The sequence below is a fragment of the Prionailurus viverrinus genome, chromosome D4 (assembly GCF_022837055.1).
Source record: "Prionailurus viverrinus isolate Anna chromosome D4, UM_Priviv_1.0, whole genome shotgun sequence".
NCBI lineage: Eukaryota > Metazoa > Chordata > Mammalia > Carnivora > Felidae > Prionailurus > Prionailurus viverrinus.
The window spans coordinates 25,247,338-25,267,959 of record NC_062573.1 but is presented as its reverse complement, the minus strand read 5'-3'; the positions used below and the strand labels follow the sequence as shown (position 1 = coordinate 25,267,959).

At 37.8% G+C, this 20,622-nt stretch overlaps 1 protein-coding gene across 3 annotated transcripts in view; it reads left to right on the top strand.

Moving 5' to 3' along the window:
- Positions 1-20,622, top strand: part of LOC125150876 (tomoregulin-1) — a 126,879-nt gene that overhangs the window by 67,111 nt on the left and 39,146 nt on the right. For 2 of the 3 annotated variants that reach the window (XM_047831321.1, XM_047831317.1), the window contains 3 exons: positions 6,676-6,805; positions 11,337-11,363; positions 13,672-13,768. In XM_047831321.1, coding sequence (XP_047687277.1) covers positions 6,676-6,805; positions 11,337-11,363; positions 13,672-13,768 — 254 coding nt within the window. Of the gene's footprint in view, positions 1-6,675; positions 6,806-11,336; positions 11,364-13,668; positions 13,769-20,622 lie in introns of all 3 variants that reach the window. The other variant, XM_047831316.1, reaches the window with a different exon arrangement.

Here is a 20,622-nt window from a genome sequence, read left to right as displayed (position 1 = left end):
CTTTCCATTAAATTTTTTTTTTTTTAAATTTGAGTGTAGTTGACCCACAGTGTTACGTTAGTTTCAGGTGTACAATATAGTGATTCAGCTTCTTTTTTTTTTTTTTAATTTTTTCTTCAACGTTTTTATTTATTTTTGGGACAGAGAGAGACAGAGCATGAACGGGGGAGGGGCAGAGAGAGAGGGAGACACAGAATCGGAAACAGGCTCCAGTCTCTGAGCCATCAGCCCAGAGCCCGACGCGGGGCTCGAACTCAAGGACCGCGAGATCGTGACCTGGCCGAAGTCGGACGCTTAACCGACTGCGCCACCCAGGCGCCCCAATGATTCAGTTTCTTTATATGTTATGCTCTTCCCTTCCATTTTTATTTGCTACTGTCTCATCTCTTTATGCCAAAGAACATGGCTGACTCAGTGCCTCAGGGTAGGTCAGGGTTAGAGGTAAACTAGACAGAGGAACCTCAGACTAACATCTTTGCTTTTCAGATGCTCTTTTAGGTTGTGATTGTGTTGTCTAAAAAAAAGCTAAAAAGAAGGAATGCAAAGGCTGTTACATTCAATTCTTTTTATTTGCTGGGATTAAATTATAATCTGGCTTCAAAAAGTTGCTCAGAAGATGGTCCCTGATTTAGGATTTGAGATGAAACAAAGACAAAACTGGAATTTTTTTCACTTATCATTTTATTCTAATTGGACCCATCATTTTGGATTTTAAAGGAAGGAAAGGGTACAGAGATTAGAGACAAAAGCATAAGACAGTCAGTATTTCCAGTAACCCTATAACCTCAGCAAGTTCTTAGATGTTCCATCTGAAAAGAGATGTTTTCTACCTTTTTTCTACCCTTTTTTATGTTTTCTACCCTTTTTTATGATACTGTAATGAGAATCAAAATCAGAGAGGCTGCATATGAAATCTCTGAAAACTTTAAACTATTGAAGGAAGAGTAGGGAGGGAGATATACTATTGTCCAGCTACATAGACCCTTCATAGTCAAAAGGGACTTTATAATGCACTATTTATTCACAGTAGCTATCTTTGATGTGGTTTAGCTGACCTTGTGCCCGCACCTACCTGGTAACTCATGCAATGAATGTTCTCTTCAATGTGTTATGTTTGGCTTCCCTGCCTGCTCCCTAAACACTCTTGAAAGGGATAGCAACTAAAGTGGGCTTCTTTCCTTAAAAGAAGGTATTGGTGTATATAGTGTTACTAAGCCCTCATGAACTTTTACCTCTTTCTGTTCTTCACCTTAGATAATTTTTTTATGATCTGCCTTCAGATTCCCTAATCTTTTCTTCTCTTCTCCATTCAGTACATCCAGTGAGTTTTTATTTTCAGATATTTTATTTCTAGAATTTATAGTTTTGATTTCTTGACTGAGATTTCCTGTCTTTTCATTCATCACAAGCATATTTTCCTCTAGCTTAGATCCTATTGCTGCTTCAAAATCTTTGCTAATTTCAGCATCTGGGACATCTCAGGGATCATCTCTGTTGATTGTCTTTTCATTTGAAAATGGATTGTGTTTTCCTTTTTCTTTGTATTAGAGTAATTTTGAATTTATTGTACACATTGTGAATGATATGTTTTAGAGTGTTTGAATTTTGTTATGTTCCTCTGAAGAGTACTGTCACTTGGAAGCAATTAAGTTGGCTGAACTCAAACTGCACATTCTCTTCCCTGTTGTGGGAAGCAACACAAATATCAGTTCATTTCTTTTAGTCTTTGCCTGGGCTACTTAGAATCTGCCTCATGAGTGGTTTGGGAATCAGCCAGAAATTTGATCTGAGTTTATATACAGAATCTGGAAGGCCCTTCTGACTCTTTCCTTTCTGGGTTTCTTTTTAGTGGCTCTGATTGCCCTGAACGCTATTCTTTGGTTCATTGAGCCAGAAAGATTGGAGGTTTCTTACTGGTGTTTTAGCCACTCCTGTATTGGGACGACTGAAGCTGTTCCCTCTTCCAGCTGTCTTATATTTCTTTAGGTTAAATTCCTTGATGTGGAATTGTTGAGCCGGTGGATGCTTATGTACAGATAACATTCTCATCAATAACAGTACATTTGACTGCTGGTTTCCTCTTAGCCTCTTGGTAATGGGTTTTGTCAATCCTTTAAAACATTTTTTTATTTTACTGTTTACTTATTTTGAGAGAGAGTGATCATGAGAGGAGAAGTAGAGAGAAAGGGAGAGAGGGAATTCCAAGCAGGTTCTGCGCTGAAAGTACAGATCTCATGAACTGCAAGATCATGACCTGATCTAAAGCCAAGAGTTGGACTCTCAACTAACTGAGCCACCAGTCACCCTTCAGTCCTTTTAAATTGTAAATCTGTATGGCCAAAAAAAAAAATTTTTTTTTAATTTTCATTTGATTGTTAGAGAAATTGAAAATTTGCCATGTGTTTATTGACCATTTTTTTGTGAATTCATATTTCATATTCTTTGCCCATTTTTTGGAGTATTTTCTTTTTTTTTTTTTAATTTTTTTTTTTTTTCAACGTTTATTTATTTTTGGGACAGAGAGAGACAGAGTATGAACGGGGGAGGGGCAGAGAGAGAGGGAGACACAGAATCGGAAACAGGCTCCAGGCTCTGAGCCATCAGCCCAGAGCCCGACGCGGGGCTCGAACTCACGGACCGCGAGATCGTGACCTGGCTGAAGTTGGACGCTCAACCGACTGCGCCACCCAGGCGCCCCATGGAGTATTTTCTTTTCTCCTTGTGTTGATATGTGAAGACATATGCATACTCTATATATAGTATACCATTTGAGTACTTATATATTGCTTACTATGCTGAGCATTATCCATTAATAGTTCTAAATGTGTATATACATATGGATATATATATACACATGTGTATATATATATCCATATATATAAAAGCCTCTATAACTCATAAACTCCCATGAGAACCTGTGATATAGGTACTGTTTTTATGTTTTTTAAAAGAGTAATGTATGCCCATTTACATACATTGAAAGATTGACAACAACTTGAACATTATATAAGAAGATGTATATGGGGTGCCTGGGTGGCTCAGTCAGTTAAACGTCTGACTTCAGCTCAGGTCACGATCTCGCGGTCTGTGAGTTCGAGCCCCGCGTTGGACTCTGGGCTGATGGCTCAGGGCCTGGAGGCTGCTTCTGATTCTGTGTCTCCCTCTTTCTCTGACCCTCCCCCGTTCATGCTCTGTCTCTCTCTGTCTCAAAAATAAATAAACTTAAAAAAAAAAATTAAAAAAAAAAGATGTATAATACAATGAAAAATGTCTTTCACTCCAGACTACCAATTGCTCTTCTTTTTTTTTTTTTTTAATGTTTTTATTTATTTTTGAGAGAGAGAGAGCATGAGCAGGGAAGGGGCAGAGAGAGAGAGGGAGACAAAGAATCGGAAGCAGGCTCCAGGCTCTGAGCCATCAGCACAGAGCCCGATGCAGGGCTTGAACTCACAGACTGTGAGATCATGACCTGAGCCGAAGTCGGATGCTCAACCGACTGAGCCACCCAGGCGCCCCTCAATTGCTCTTCTTAAAGGCAACATCTGTTACTTGTATTTCCTTCTAGAAATATTGTACGTTCTATAGGCATATGCGATTGACCCTTGAACAACACAGGCTTGACCTGTGTGGGTCCACTTATACATGGATTTTTTATAGTACAGTCCTGTAAATGTATTTTCTCTTTTATGTGATTTTTTTCATAGCATTTTCTTTTCTCTAGCCTACTTCATTGTAAAAGTACAATATATAATACATGTAACATACCAAATGTGTGTTAATTGTTTATGTTACTGGTAAGGCTTCTTGTCAATAGCAGGTTATTAGTAGCTAAGATTTTGGGGTGTCAAAAGTTATGCATGGGTTTTTGATGTGCGGGGGATTGGTACCCCTAACACCCATGTTGTTTAAGAGTCAATTGTAGGTATTTTAGTTTCTCTTTTAAGTTTTAAACCACTCAGTAGTATTTACCTTAGAGTGTTCCTTTTTAATTGAGAGTACAAAAATTTTGAAGAAGTTATTCTAGCGTCATTTTCATTTTGTTTATAATTTTTAATATAAATAATTTTTAATTTAAATTCATGTTAATATATATATTATATGTGTGTGATATAAAGAAGTTTAAATTTTTGTATCATATTTATTTTATTTTTGTCTTTATGATTCTGCTTTTCATTAATTGAAAGTCTTTCCTTGCAACTTTAAGATTATAAAGAAATAGCCTCTTTGACCTTTGTCACATATTTGGACAGCTAGAAAATCCTTGTATGATCTGTCTGAATCCTTTGCATTCTTACCTGGTGGCAAAGCAAGAAAGAGAAATAAAAGTTAGGAGTTGAGATCACTAGATATTTATCCAAGCCTTTATCCGAGGCTTGCTTTGTGCTTGGTGCTAGATGCTGAGGATATAAAGATGTTTAAAGACAAGTTGCTTGCCCTGTAGGAGCAAACTGCCTCAGGGCTTACAGCATGATTTGATCCTGCTGCTGAACAAACCTTCCTTTGACTATTCTGCCTTCTTATAATTTATAAATCCGTTCAATTTAGACCTAGGTGATTGCCAGTTGAAGAAAAATCACCTCCTATGTCCATTAAACACTTATTTGCTGGTTTCTTTAGCAGTATCTTTCAATTAATTTAAAAAACTTGCTTATGATTCAGCATGCTTTTAGTGTTAATATTGTTTATTAACCATATTATAATTTCTGGCTTATAATTTAAATACATTTTAACAGATAATAACAGGATTTTAAATAAAGTCTAAAATTGTTTTTTTTCAGTCTGCTAGTAAGAGCTATTATATCTTGTGACATTATATACACAAAACTACTTTTATTTTGTACCAAGAAAAATGATCAGTATTGCATCTTTCTATGAATACTTGGATTATATCCAAAGAGGAGTGCCTACAACTTTCCTCCTATTTTCTTTTTTCCTCTTTGTCCTTCTCCCTGGAGTACTCCAGACTGTGTTTTTTTTTTCCTGAATTTATCAGTGTCTGCTATTGCTAGGTGTTGCATGCCCTCTTATTAGACCTTTGTATTAGAGTTCTCCAGAGAAACAGAACCAATAGGAAATACACACACACAGAATGAGGGGAAAAGGGAGGGGACGATATATTTTAAGGAATTGGTTTGCTTGATTATGGAGGCTGACAAGTCTCGTGATCTGTTGTCTGCAAGCTGGATGTCCAGGAAAGCTGATAGTGTAGTTCCAGTCCAAGTCTGAAGGCCTGAGAATCCGGGGAGATGAAGATGTAAGTCCCAGTCTAAGACTGAAGTCCTGAAAACCAGGAGAATAGCCTTGTCCCAAATCCAGCAGTCAGGCAGGGAGACCCAGTTCTCCTTTCCTCTACTTTTTTGTTCTATTCAGGCCCTCAGATCGATTGGATGATCCCACCAACATTGGGGAGGGCACTTAGTCAGTTGATTCTAACGGAAATTCAATCAGAAACACCCTCAGAGAGCATCCAGAGATAATGTTTAATCTGGGCACCCTGGGGCCTAGTCAGGTTGACACATAATATTGACCATCACAATCTTGTTGCTATTTTCTTACTTATTATATTCAGCAAAGTTCTTGACATATAATAGGCACACAATACATGCTTGAATGGATGTGGCTCAGAGTTGTACACTCCGCACCTTTCTAAACTACTTCAAATTACATTCTTCTAGCTAAATAGAAGGTATAGGGAGAATTGTTTCCCCCAGCAAGTGTGGCAGTATGGAGGAGGCAGACCTTAGGGTAGAGTCAGTGCCCATGTCAGAAGTTGCATGTTGTTAAAATCGCCAAATCCTTTCATTTGCCTAGAGCATAATGAGAGGCTCCTAAGAGAGACCCCTGGAAACAGACTGACCAAAGAACAGCAGGTCTTCTCCTTCCATCTCATGCTCACTCCTGGGTATGTGCTTGTTAGGTTGAATTTCAGGCACGATTTTAAGCTCCCTGTTCACTACCACCAAATGACACATGGTAACACCCTGCTGAATAACTCAACTGTGTAGTGGTTAGAATACATCACTTGTGAGAAATTGTGGGTCTCCCACTTACTAGCTATGACCGTGGGCAACTACGTAAGACTCAGAAGTGATGATAGCATAGCAAAACCAGCTAATATTTACTGAGAATTTACCATGGCCAGATATAAATGCTAAAGATGGATTTCTCTTATTTAATCTTCACAACTTTATTAGGTAGATGCATTAGGTGGAAGAAATGGCAATGATGCTAGCCTATAGTTACGTGGATGGTAGACCCAGAGATCATGTATTTCTTTGTGTTTTCTATAGCATTTATCTTGGGACTTTGCATTCCAGTGATATTGAATAAATGAATTTTGATTTTAATAAAATGACATTATATAATTAGTGCTTATTAGCTTATTATAAACATAGCCAAGAATTTCTCTCTTACCTCATTGGATTTTTATAGCAAGCAAATGCACTAGATAGCACAGGGATTTTCTTATCTTTATGGATAGTTGATAGTTATTTTCATTATAAATGTGAAAAAAGGTGTGAGAAAATGCTATAACTCTTTTATTTAAACCAAACAAAAGAACAAACTATTCTGTAGAAGTATGTCACAGTACTATGGTATTACATTCATAAATATGAAGTGAACTATTAATATTCCTGCTTAGTTTTGAAAGTTTATTTTTGTTTTTTTTTGCAGTGCCATACAAATTACATTCCTGTCTGTGGATCAAATGGGGACACTTATCAAAATGAATGCTTTCTCAGAAGGGCTGCTTGTAAGCACCAGAAAGAGATAACAGTAGTAGCAAGAGGACCATGCTACTCTGGTATGTGTGATACTCTTCTGAATAAATGTTAGAGATGATTCCATCATAGTTTCTAAAAGGCAATTTCCAGTCAAAGATGTATTCCCAGAACTGCTCTATGGATTAGTTGTTTGGGGAGTGGAGGGGCCCTTTTTTGTCTGCATTTCATGTCATTGCTTTAAATTTGTTTTTTAATGTTTGTTTATTTTTGCAAGAGAGAGAGATAGAGATAGAGAGAGATAATGTGAGCAGGGGAGGGGGAGAGAGAGAGGGAGACACAGAATCTGAAGCAGGCTCCGGGCTCTGAACTGTCAGCACAGAGCCTGATGCAGGGCTCAAACTAATGAACTGTGAGATCATGACCTGAGCCGAAGTCAGATGCTTAACCGACTGAGCCACCCAAGCACCCCTTGTGTTGTTGCTTTTTAACCCCAGGTGGTGAAATTTCGTGGGGTCTTTGCCTGTCTTTTGCCTTATGGTTTGAATATTAGAACGAGATTTGGGGTGGAAATTACATGGGATCCATTTTGTTGGGTTTTATTTTCATGGCAGGGGAAAGGGGTGGAGAATATTTATAGAAAGTCATTAGTGGCATCCCAGGATGTGTCTCTTTCCAAGCTTGTCTCTTTTTATATCTTCTCTATTCTGTCTGCCAATCCTTGTCACCTATCTTCCCCCAGGTTTTTTGTATTTATTTCTCTTTTCCTTCCTGAATCAGTAGTAGTTAATTTTGGAAGGCACTAATGTAAGTTTCTTACTTGCATTTGTATTTGGGGACAGGGATGCAAGTGAAGTGTTGTAATTAGAATTATCGTATGAAGGTTAGCAGTATAGGTGTAGACACTTCCTATATGATATACTTTATTTATTTATTTATTTTCCTATGTATTATAGTGCCTGTGTCCAGAATTTTTACTGGGGCTCCATTTCATAAGCATGAATGATCCATTGTCCATGTGGTTGATCTCAAACTCCAGGTCCACTAATACCATATGATTGAAAGCCCCCACTCTAAATTAGGTGGCTGGTCTTTGTGGTTGGCCAGCCCTCTACCCTAAGGCTGTAGAGTGTGGCCAGCCCTACCCTAACATCTGATGTGGTTAGCACCCTCCTGAAACGAGACACTTCTGGCAGGTATGATGTAGATTACCTTAAAGGAGCTGAGGGCAGGGGTGCCTGCGTGGCTCAGTCGGTTAAGCCTCTGACTTTGGCTCAGGTCATGATCTCATTCATGGCTCTCGGGGCTCTGTGCTGACAGCTCAGCTTTGGATTCTGTGTCTCTCTCTCTTTCTCCCTCTCCCTGGCTTGCGCTCTGTCTCTCTCTCAAAAATAAGTAAACATTTAAAAAAATTAAAAAGAAAATACGAAAAAGCTGTGGGCAAAGACCAGGCCTTTCTTTGGACAATACCAAATTCTTTTCCCTACATCAAATAATTATGTGCTTCGTGAAACGATTATGTTCTCAGGCCAATAGACTATCATTTGTTGTGATTCTTGTATACTTCTCTAAGTACATTGTGTTTCACAGACTTGGTTTAGAAACTAAAAAAGAGGGGCACCTGGGTGGCTCAGTCGGTTAAGTGTCCGACTTTGGCTCAGGTCATGATCCAACGGTTTGTGAGTTTGAGCCCCATGTCGAGCTCTGTGTTGACAGCTCAGAGCCTGGAGCCTGCTTCGGATTCTGTGTCTCCCATACTCTCTGTTCCTCCCCCTTTCGCACTCTGTCTCTCTCTCTCTCTCAAAAATAAATAAAATGTAAAAAAAAAAAAAAAAAAGTAAAAAAGAATATGGAGCTCTTTACAATCCCAAATTAATTATGTGTCTCTTATGAGGAGCGTGTGTTTAAGACACAAAGTGCTTTGATAGGCAGTGAATGGTAAACATTAGAATCAGGGTGGTAGATTGGAAAGAGCACTGCACTGGGGTTGAAAGACCTAATTTTAACTCCAGCTCTTATTTATTTTGTATTAAAAATTTTTTTTATGTTTATATTTGAGAGAGAGAGAGAGAAAGAGAGAGAATGCATGGGCGGGGGAGGGGCACAGAGAGACAGAGACAGAATCTGAAGCAAGCTCCCGGCTCTGAGCTGTCACTCAGAGCCCAACGTTGGGCTTGAACTCACAAACTAGGAGATCATGACCTAAGCTGAAGTCAGATGCTTAACTGACTGAGCCACCCAGGACGCCCCCCTCCAGCTCTTGTTTACTTATTTACCATATGACCTTGGACAAGTCACTTAGTTACTCTGAGCTCCAGTTATTTAAAGTGTTAAATGGATACCATCTCTTGGGATTGTTAAGTGAGGATTGAATAAGCTAAGCTGTAAGGTTCTATATTGATCTTGTTAGACGCTTGGTGGGACATTGCTAGAAATAAGTCTTTTGTTTACTTGCAAAATGCTTACTTAGAGCTTTAGCCTTTTTTCCTCTGTGAAATTTTTCTCCTGTGGCATCTCCTGACAGAGTTTTTTTCACACTTTGTGCGTATCTCTATGTATATATCATACTGTATTTCCTTTATCTGACACATCTGTCTTCAGCTGGATCAGTTGCTTCTCAACAGGAGGGCAGGATGCCCTATCTGGGGAGGTATATTATAGTCTCAGGGTTTGGGTGGAGTTGTGTGGATGGGGAAAGGCATATGAACAATGAAAATACAATCTACAAGAAGAACTCAACTCATTATCAGAGTAGTCACAATATTTCAGAATTTTTATCTTACTTTATTTTATTTATTTTATTTTTTAATGTTTGTTTCTTTATTTTTGAGAGAGTGCAAGCAGGGAGGGGCAGAGAGAGGGATACAGAGGATCCAAGGTGGACTCTGTGCTGACAGCAGTGAGCCCGATATAGAGCTTGAATTTACGTACCGCCAGGTTAGGACCTGAGCCGAAGTCGGACGCTCAACTGACTGAGCCACCCAGGTGCTCCTATTTCAGAATTCTAAAGGACACTAAAGGAAAGTTTGAGGTATTATATTCATTAAAATTTAGCATGGGTTGAAAACAGATTGAGAGCATCTCATGCACTGGGGCTATCTTATTCAATTTATTCCTACCATTTACTATGTTGCCTACCACATGATATGTACCCAGTCAATGTATGTAGAATGGAAGGAAAAAAGGAGTGTTTTCCTTTTTTTTTTTAATTTTGTCAAAAAAGAATTTTTTTGTTGTTAACATTTATTCATTTTTGAGAGTGAGACAGAGCATGAGCAGGGGAGGGGCAGAGAGAGAGGGAGACACAGAATCTGAAGCAGGCTCCAGGTTCTGAGCTGTCAGCACAGAGCCTAATGTGGGTCTCTGACTCACGGACCATAAGATCATGACCTGAACCGAAGTCGGATGCTTAACCGACTGAGCCCCCCAGGCGCCCCAAAAAGGAGTGTTTTTCTAAAAAAAGTTTGGTCATAGAACAATTTTTTAATTGAGTTCCCTTCTTTGTCTTTTTTCTGCTCTTCTACTCTTTCTTTTTCTTTTCCTTTGTGTGCTCAGATCTAATTATTTGTGGTTGGTTAATCAGAATCGAGCACAGTTTTAGACTTTATAAAATCCCTTGAAGATTTTGCAGTGGATATTACAAAAAACATGTATTGTTCCGGTTCCTCCTATTTCCACTATGTTTGAGAATTTGATTATTGTCTGAAGGAGATTAAAGGGAAAGGGACAATATTGTGAACGCTGTTATCTCCCACTCTGGGGAACCATTTGAAGAACTGGAGCGGGTTCCTGATGATGTGTCTCCCCCCCAACCCCTGAAAGTGCTGGATAAAGTGTGTCAAGCTCTTTTGCCATCTCTGCTTTTTTACTGCATCATGCTGATGATATTATAGCACTACCCTCTCTTCAACATGCTCTGCATCATATGTTGGCCTTTTTAGGATTTATAAAATAAACATTTTATATTAATTACATTTTAGGCCGACTTTTTGCTGGTAACTTTGAGGGAGGCTTTTTAATTTCACTAGTAACAAGTGTCCCACCTACACCTTGGTGTGAGTCCTTCTGGTGAGGTTTCCTAGAGGAAGCTAATTTCATCAGTAATATGAAAACCTCAGCTCAGAAGTTCTTTTCTTTTAAGCCTTGAGGCTTTTTCTTACCTTTTGGCTTTTGGCCTTTATCCACAGATTTCATTAAGATTTTTGGAGCAAGACCCAAAGCTCTTTTCCTCCCTTTCTAATAAAAGCAACTTATTCATTATTCCTCTTAAGCTTTTACAAAATTAAATTTTTTTCTTTTTTTACCTTTTAAGTGAGTTAATTAAAATTATTTTTATATAGCCACTTATTTTACAGTATTTATTTGTCTTTACTCGGTGCAGCACACCTGGATACTTCCTGAATATGCTACAAAGATGTATGAGTTATAGATGATTGTGTGTCCAGGGAATTAACATTTGGGAAAAACATGGAATAGGTACATAAGAATAAATGGTTTGATATCAAAAAATGAGAATTGCTATTACAGTTTGATTTTTGATGAGAAATTTGACTATTGGATAAGATGACATTTCCAGCGAAAGTATTTCTATTCACTGTTTGTTTTTCTTCTTAGATAATGGCTCTGGATCTGGAGAAGGAGGTAAGTTTCAAGTACCCCTTAAAGGACATTTGTTTTCTGTCATTTTCTGATTTTTACAGCTTTATTGAGTTAAAATTCACACAGTGTACAATTTGCTCATTTAAAGTGTGCCATTCGGTTGCTTTTAGTGTAGTACAGAGTTGTACATTCATCACCACAGTCCATTTTAGAACATTTTCGTTACTCCAGAAAGAAGCCTTTAGCCATTACACCCAACCCTTCTGTCCCTTTTAGCCCTAGGCATTTTGTTTCATACAATTATGTCTCACTAAAGCTATGTTGACAAACAAAGCAGAAATGTAGCTCCTGTTAAATTGAGATTGCACCAAAGTGCCTTCCCCTTGGGATCATCCACACAAGTGATTTTGTGTTGGACCAGAGTATTTGTAACTCTCCCACCCCTTGCTTACAAATTTTTGCTCCTAAGGAATTTTTAAGGTGCTGGGTTGTAAAACTCTGGAGTGAATTGTGCATGGCAAAGAGAAGGCTTACAGAATAATTGTAGTGGAATCTAGACTTTATGCCATTAAAATTCTCCTGTGTATGTTTTTGATTTTATTTTACAAATATATAAATTATTTCTGCTGTTTAAAAAAGTAGTATCTGGTAATAGTGTATAGCAAGAGCTTAAATTGTCAGAATTAAAAATGACTCCTTTATTTCATAGTCTAATAAAGCTGTAGGACTTAGTGAGTGTCTACTGTATACAAAGTAATGCTGGAGGTACTGTGGGGATACCTACACTGAAAGAAAACTTACTCTAGTAAAATTCACACTCATACAAATGAAAACTACAGTTATGATCCTTTCAATACTATCTGAAACCTTATTCCAGATTTCCACATTTCGTAGAATCCTAAAATATCAGAGTTGGAAGGCACTTCAAAGGTCACTTAGAGAATAGAAGAACCATCCTGAGGAAGAAGTTTGGGGATGAAAGTTTCAGGGGAAAAAAAAAAAAAGATTAAAGTTATCCTACAATAGAATGTGTTTTAAAGGGACATGTTCAAGCAGAAGCTTCATGATCACATGTGAAGGATCAGACCATCAATTCTAGATCTTAGAGCTGGAAAGGATTTTAAGAGAGATCATGTAGTCTAGTCTTTGTGGTCAAATATTCAGTAAGGAAACAGTCATGTTCCCATACTAAAGAAGTGGAAGTTGATGTCATGATTTTTTTTTATGTCATGTAAATACTGGATGTCTTGCTCTGAGAATGTAGGTTGACTATTTCTTTTCAGGGAGTATGAGTTTAGAAAGGCTAAGTTGTTTGCTCAGATTAGCTTACAAACTTAAGTGAGCTTGTGGTGGCCATACGATTTCCTGATGTTTCTGAAGCCTCGGAAATAATAGGATTATGATCCCTGGAATCTGGGAGTGTTCGAGAGAATTTGGGAAAGATTTCTACTTAAAGTGCATGCAGACACTAAAAATGGAAAGTTTGGAAGTATTACCAAATAGGTATATTAGGTTTTTGGACTTGCCTTGTAATGTCTTCTTTACTGATAGACACCCCCTGAAGAAGGTGTTATTTCCTAAACCAGAATGAGAGATCCTTTGAGTAAACTGTAATCCCTAAATTGGCTTCAGAACAGATCTCCCTGCCCAGTTTGAGATTATCAGGGTAGGATTCATTCTAGTTGAGCCCAGAAATGTAGAATCCCTTGAAAGTGGGATATGAATTGGAGACTTACTGGTAACCACTGGTTTTTTGTGCCAGATCATAGGAGATCCACACACTTCTGTATTCTGGGTATTTTTGGTGTGCTAAGTGGGCAAACAGAAAAGGAGGCAAGTCCTTTGTAAAGAGACCCCTTTCCTTTTACAAATTTGGAGATATTTTTTTTGAATCCTGTTAGTTATGTAATAAGAAAGGCAGGTATGAAACTGATGTGAGGAACAAGTGGTTATACTCTATTGCATTTAATCATTTGTTAACTGGCATTGCATAGGGTAGGGTAATCACTGTACCAAATTTATTGCTCATGTTTTATTTTCTCTCTCTCTTATTTAATGTTATATGGTAATTCTTTTAAAGGCAATTAATTATCAAAACCTGTAGTGTTCTTTCGTACATAGATTAAGGGATTATTTTGCTAGCACCAATACTTGTTTTCCTCATAGAATATGTTGTACTCAGTATTGGCAACATTTTTGGATGCAAGCATTGATAGATTCTGGAACTGATTGTTTTCAAGAGCGCAGGTACATTTTCTGCAGAAATGGGATAATGGCTGCTGAAAACATGAAGCTTATCTGGAAAGGAAACCAACTTTTGGTTGAAAATTTAATTTTTCTTTTTAAGCAGAAGAGGAAGGGTCAGGGGCAGAAGTTCACAGAAAACACTCCAAGTGTGGACCTTGCAAATATAAAGCTGAGTGTGATGAAGATGCAGAAAATGTTGGGTGAGTTGATTGAGGGAAAGGGATGCACTTATGTGGAGGTTAATCAGTACTGTTCTATTGTAGAGAGGTATCTTTTAACCTGGTTCTAGATATTTCGTGTGTGCCTTCTTTATTTTTTTGTTTACTGCTGGTCTGTTGACTTTCTTATGTTGATATCATATCATAGCTCTTTAAATTAAAGTGTTATATTTTAGAATGAGACTCCACATATAATATTTTCAGTTTTACCTGTCTTTATTTTTGATCGTTTTATATATTTTATGCTAAGTGCTAATTTTATTCATCAAAAATACCCTTATTCTGAATTATCCTACCATTATACTTTCTAACAGTATCAATAAGTTTTTCTTTTGCTTAACTTGCATTTTTACACAGAATTTTTCATATATTTCAATGTGTTAAGAAAAATCCAAAATTGCTTCAAAAATCCAAAATTGCTTCAAAATTTTAGATGCAGTAATTATTATACATAAGTCAAAATATTTTTATAAATCCTAGTTGTACAGACTGACATGCCTTGTGGTCAAGGCATTATATTGTTTTATTTTCTCACTAATGTTCAACCTTCAGGATTGTGGGTTTTGTAGCTGGACAGCATTGTCTGTCCAATTTCCACATGGGTTTGGTTGAATAGTAATGATACTGACATCATCAACATAGCCATGCTTGTTTCTTCTTTTCATCAGATTCCTGTTTGTTTATTCCAGTCTCAGACTTTCATTTCCCTGTGGTGTTTGCTTTTTGCATAGTTTTTTTTTTTTTTTAAAGTATATTTGTTTTGAGAGGGACGGGGAGAGAGAGCATGAGTGTGCAGAGGAGGGGCAGAGAGAGCATCTCAAGCAGACTCCATGGTGATGCAGGGCTCAATCCCAGGGCTCAGTCCCACCACCACAAGGTTATGACCTGACCCAATACCAAGAATATGATGCTCAACTGACTGAGCCACCCAGGCGCCCCTGCTTTTTCCATAGTTGATTCTAAAAGCTTTAATGCTGACTTCAGGACCTTATAGCACAAATTGATCTTCACTTCCCCAATTACCCCTTAGCGCATGTTTTAAAACATTTATTTTGTAGAGATTTGCACTTTCTTCCTTACACATATTTTCACTGTGTGTTTTCTGGTCCCATGTTTTATTCAGCCCTAAACATATTCAGGTCTCTCACTGAATAGGAGTAATATGGTTTAATTAACAACCCAAAGTGAGTTTTATAAGTCAAGATGACACCATTTTCAGGATTATGGTTCAAAATCAGCTATTTGGGTATGTGGTAAAATTAAATTGTGATAATTTACTTGATATATCAGAGTTGGTGAGAATTGGCACAAGTTCAGTAAAAAATGAATTCTGTATAACTTCAATTTGCTCTGTTTCTACATGTTGGTCACTTGGATTGACATGTGTCCATTCATTTCATTCATTTCAGTAAGAGTGATTTGATTAGGAAGAACATGTTTTGCAAAGTAGATGTGGGTCTATAGAGCAATGAGAGATATGGACTTACAGAGAGAAGAGATAATAGATGTTATGTTCTCTTCTTCTCACTTTGTGCTAATGATATGGCATGATGAAACGCTGTTGGGTGTGTGTGTGTGTGTTTGTAGAGATTTAGTTCTTTTTAGTGTTTTCTCTCAGGACTGTTACATGAAGGTATTCAGAGTCAAAATAGTTGTCAGTGATTGATTGGCTTGGTCCATTGATCTGTTTCTATTCCTTTGATGGTACCTCTGTTCAGTCAGTCCTGCTTTAGTCATTTATCTACTCTGATTTTTCATCTCTTAATTGAAAGAGATAGAGATCTTTTGCTTAGAAGTAGAACAGATTCCATTTAGTCTCAGAGGCAGCCCCAAATATGACATCTATGGTAAAATACACATCTTTCTATGTACACCACCTCATGATATGACATATACCCTATGCCCAATTAGGGCAACTCCCTTGTATGTACTAAATTCATTTTGTGTGTCTATTTGAGAGCTTGGAACCACTGTTTTTGCAGATACAGGCTTTAAGCATAAGAAAGTGGGTACAGACCACGGAAGAGCTTACCAGTAGAAAGGAGCATGCAATCCGAGGAGACAGCCAAGGAGCACATAGACTGCGACAGGCAGCCAAGTCCAGGCCAGGAAATCAATGCAAAGAATAGGAAAACATTAAGGAAGCAATTGAAAGCTTTACCTAGAAAAGTCATTAAACTAAAATGGTTGATCCTACTAGGAAAGGAGACAGAAGGAAATTTTAGGAACATTAATCTTTGAGTGTATAAAATACTTCTTACTGATTGCAGTTGAGCTTAACAATTTAGATGTATCTCAATGGTTATTGTAATTTTTTTTAAAAAACTTTTAAATGGGCATGGTATCAAGAAAGTTATACGGAGGTTATTTAACTCCTTCAGAGCACCTTCTGTGTCTTTTCGTGGTTACTTCCAGGTGAATACTGACATGTTTGCCTAAGGGTAGTTTTGGCCTAGCCAGCCAGACCTTTTCAGTAAGGAAATTTGAGAGATGCCCAGATGTGGTAGTAGCCATCAAGCCTTGATTAGGAAGATGTAATATAATTTTTAAATTAAAAGATAATATTGTAGTTATTAAATACAAAAGGTCTTACTTACAGAACAAGTACTCATGTCATGTTTTAATTATTATAAACTCTACCAGAATCAGAGAATGTTGAGTAGGATCTTAAAATTTTTTAAGTTTATTTATTTATTTTTGAGAGAAATAGAGAGAGTGTGAGCAGGGGAGGGACAGAGAGAGAGAGAGAGAGAGAGAGAGAGAGAGAGAGAGAGAGAGGAGAGAGGAGAGAGAGAATCCCAAGCAGGCTCCATGCTGTTCGTGAAGAGCCCGACTTGGGGCTCATTCTCATGAACCATGAAATCATGAGCTGAGCAGAAATCAGGGTCAGACACTTAACCGACTGAGCCATCCAGGTGCCCCTAGGATCTTAAAATTTATCTTCTATTCTAGTCCTCTCATTTTACAGTTGTGAAAATTAAGGATTAAATTCAGAGAGTTTTAGGGGGCAGATTCTCCTAAGTTCCAGTAGAGTGTTTTTTCTGTATTGGCCTTTTTTATTCCTAGAAGGAATGCTGTTATCTTTTTCTTTTTTTTTTTCAATATATGAAATTTATTGTCAAATTGGTTTCCATACAACACCCAGTGTTCATCCCAAAAGGTGCCCCCCTCAATACCCATCACCCCCCCTCCCCTCCCTCCCACCCCCCATCAACCTTCAGTTTGTTCTCAGTTTTTTTTTTTTTTTTTTAATTTTTTTTTTTTTCAACGTTTATTTATTTTGGGGACAGAGAGAGACAGAGCTTGAACGGGGGAGGGGCAGAGAGAGAGGGAGACACAGAATCGGAAACAGGCTCCAGGCTCTGAGCCATCAGCCCAGAGCCCGACGCGGGGCTCGAACTCCCGGACCGCGAGATCGTGACCTGGCTGAAGTCGGACGTTTAACCGACTGCGCCACCCAGGCGCCCCTGTTCTCAGTTTTTAAGAGTCTCTTATGCTTTGGATCTCTCCCACTCTAACCTCTTTTTTTTTTTTCCTTCCCCTCCCTACTTCAAGGACTGCTGCTTGATGACTTAAAACAAAACAAAACAAAACAAAACAAAACAAAACACTGCCCTCTTCAGTCTGGTCCCACATGACATTTCTTTACTTTCCTTGTCTTCTCCTAGTTACTCTGAGTACTAGCTGCTTTTACATTCCTTATTTATGCCTTAGCTGCCATCTAGAATGCCCCATACCTATCTGTCTGTTTTGTATTAGTGACTTTCAGACTTTTTTTAAACTCAACTCCATATAAGAAATAGATATACACTGTGACCCAGCACTGTGTATGTGTATACATTATGATAATACATATTAAGTATAACAAAAGTCTATGAAATATATACCTACCTTTATTAAATGCAAGGTACTCAAATATTTTCTGTCCTATTTTCTTAAAAAATGCTGGAATTGGCTTCAATATCCACTGGTGATTATGACCTACAGTTTGAAAAATATTCCTTTATAATATATCTGTAATGAATATTGTATTTTATATTTTTAGGTATGGGTATTCATTTAAAAAATATTTTATCTTTTCTCATTTTGAAATGTCATTTCGTTACAAGAAATGCTTATAAGCTATCTGGTTTCCAAAGGGCAGCTAAAATCTTTCTCTTGCTTTAAAGCTCTCTTTCTTGTTAATAGTTTTTTTTTTTTTTTTTTTTTTTAACATTTACTTATTTTTGAGACAGAGACAGAGCATGAGCAGGGGAGGGTCAGAGAGAGAGGGAGACACAGAATCTGAAACAGGCTCCAGGCTCTGAGCTGTCAGCCCAGAGCCTGATGCGGGGCTTGAACTCACAGACCACGAGATCATGACCTGAGCCGAAGTTGGACGCCCAACCGACTGAGCCACCCAGGCGCCCCTCTTGTTAATAGTTTTTAAAAAACCCTGGCGTTTTGGGGGAGGGGATCAGCACTATCATGTAATTTATTTTTTTGCTATTAAGAAAACTATTAATTTTTTATTTAAGCCATTTAAATGGGAATTTATTTAAATATATTATGTTCATGTTACATATTGTATAGTATGTTACATATCGTATAGTATGTTATGTTTTTCAGATAATGTTACATGAACTATTTTTTTAGCTCTTTATGGCAGTTTTGTCTGGTAGCAAGGAAGTATTATCCTGATTTTACAGGTGAAGCTGAGCTCAGAAGAGGCTGAATGGCTTGCAGTTAAGCAGCAGAACCAGAACACAGGTCTAATAATAATGGATTTATCCATTGTGTTGTGCACACACATGTGTAATACCATGATATTCTCAGTGGTGATGGTTTTATCCCTAAGCTGAAAGCTCCATTCTGTCTTGTGTTTTGGATTCTTTAAAAATAAGTTTTACTTCTCCCAGGCTCTTAGCTGCTGCTTCTGGGTTTTGTCAGTGTGCCTTGACAGTGAGCCTGGGTGTAGATAACCCCAGCTTTTAAATTTGCTTCTCTTCTTTTCTGGAATAGGAGATAATACAATTATAGAATAAATAATTTAGAATAAATTCTAAACATAAACCAGAGTAATTAGGTTCTTTTTGTTTTTTAAGGTTTATTTATTTTGAGAGAGAGAGAGAGAGAGAATGAATCCCAAGCAGGCTCTGTGTTGTTAGCACAGAACCTGATGCAGGCCTGGAACCCGCGCACCTTGAGATCATGACTTGAGCTGAAGCCAAGAGTTGGACACTTAACTGATTGAGCCACCTAGGTGCCCGGTAAATAGGTTCTCCTGAGTGAAGTGTGTGAACTGTATTTATTACATATGTTTTCTCTCTTGTCTGCTCAGTGGCTAATTTATTTATAATTTAAATTATTTTTAGCTTTTGAAAGGTTTTTCCCCCTTTTCTTCCTGATGTATAGTATGCCTCTCCAATGACACTCTGGTGTTTGCATGGGCTAGTGATGGCTATTTTCATTGATGCTTACCTTTTAATTTATACCTAGAGCTAGGTAGTGAGGTTCTAAGAAATTTAACTTCCACCTAGGTGAGATAGATTTCAGTGTTTCATTGTGACCATTGTGAAGTACAGTGGATAGACCTTGTGCTTAGTCTTTTTAAAATTTTTTTAAATTTATTTATGCGTTTAAGTAGTCTCTACACCCAACGTGGGGCTCAAACTCACAACCCCCGAGATCAAGAGTTGCATACTCCTCTAAGCCAGCCAGGCACCCCTTCTGCTTAGTCTTAAAACTCAGAAACGGCACCTGCTTTACAGCACGTTATATTTCTTAAACCATAGGGATCTTAGCAACCACACCCCCTCTTTTTCTAAATGGTATTTCTAATCTGACCAAAGCTGAAGTTATTGTTGCAAGATAGCCATCAGCTGTTTGTCTGGACATTGGGGCTGAATAATCCTAGAACTCCTTTACATCAGTACCTTTTATATTCCTGACCTAAATCTTGGCCCACAAATGGTTTGTGGAATCTGTAGAGTCATCAGGCATAATGTCAATACAGGTAAGTTATAAAAATCCTCTAATTATTTCTTTTGAACTTTGTGTATGGTACACTTTATGGAAATAGCTCCTGTTCTGCCTGTTTGATGTCAGTCTCTTTGGAGATGCTCTTTCCTTGAATGATAGGAGATCTTAGAGTTGCTCAGAGAATCATTGTAGGTATGCAGTATGACAGACAACATTGATAAAGTTAATCTACTTGCTGGACATCTTTGTCATTTGTGGGACCATTTTCTGTTTGACACAGCTGGTCAGTGTCACAATCTGATGAGTCTCCCCCTTAGAAGGTATGATGAAATCTTTTTTCTTGTGTAAGCAAAGAGAATGATGCTTATATATGTGTGTCCTCTGTCATGTTCTCCTTTCTGGAGGCCACATATACTTCTTAGCAAAGAACCAAAGAAGTACCTTTCCTACCATTATCTTCTACTCTTATTTCCTCTAATCAGACAATATTTTTTGTCATTTAACATTGCCTTACTCTGGATACATAGAATATAGACTTAAAACTATTTAGGCTTAATACATTCCTATGATGATCCCTTAGATTATAATGGAAAAATAATTGTATGCTGTTCTTTTTCTTCTGATAACAGGAAACAACACTATTAAACATAATTTTGTACAAAGTACAAATTGGATATTAGCAATGACAGGCTCCTTTGTCCAGAAGTATCTTCCTGTAGTGCTACACAGCTGCCAGTAAAGCTTTCCTATGAGAGGTTTGTTTTTAACATGCAGAACAGGGGCGCCTGTGTGGTTCAGTTTGTTGAGCATCTGACTCTTGATCTCGGCTCAGGTCCTGAGATTGACCCTGCATTGGGCTCTGCACTAAGTGTGGA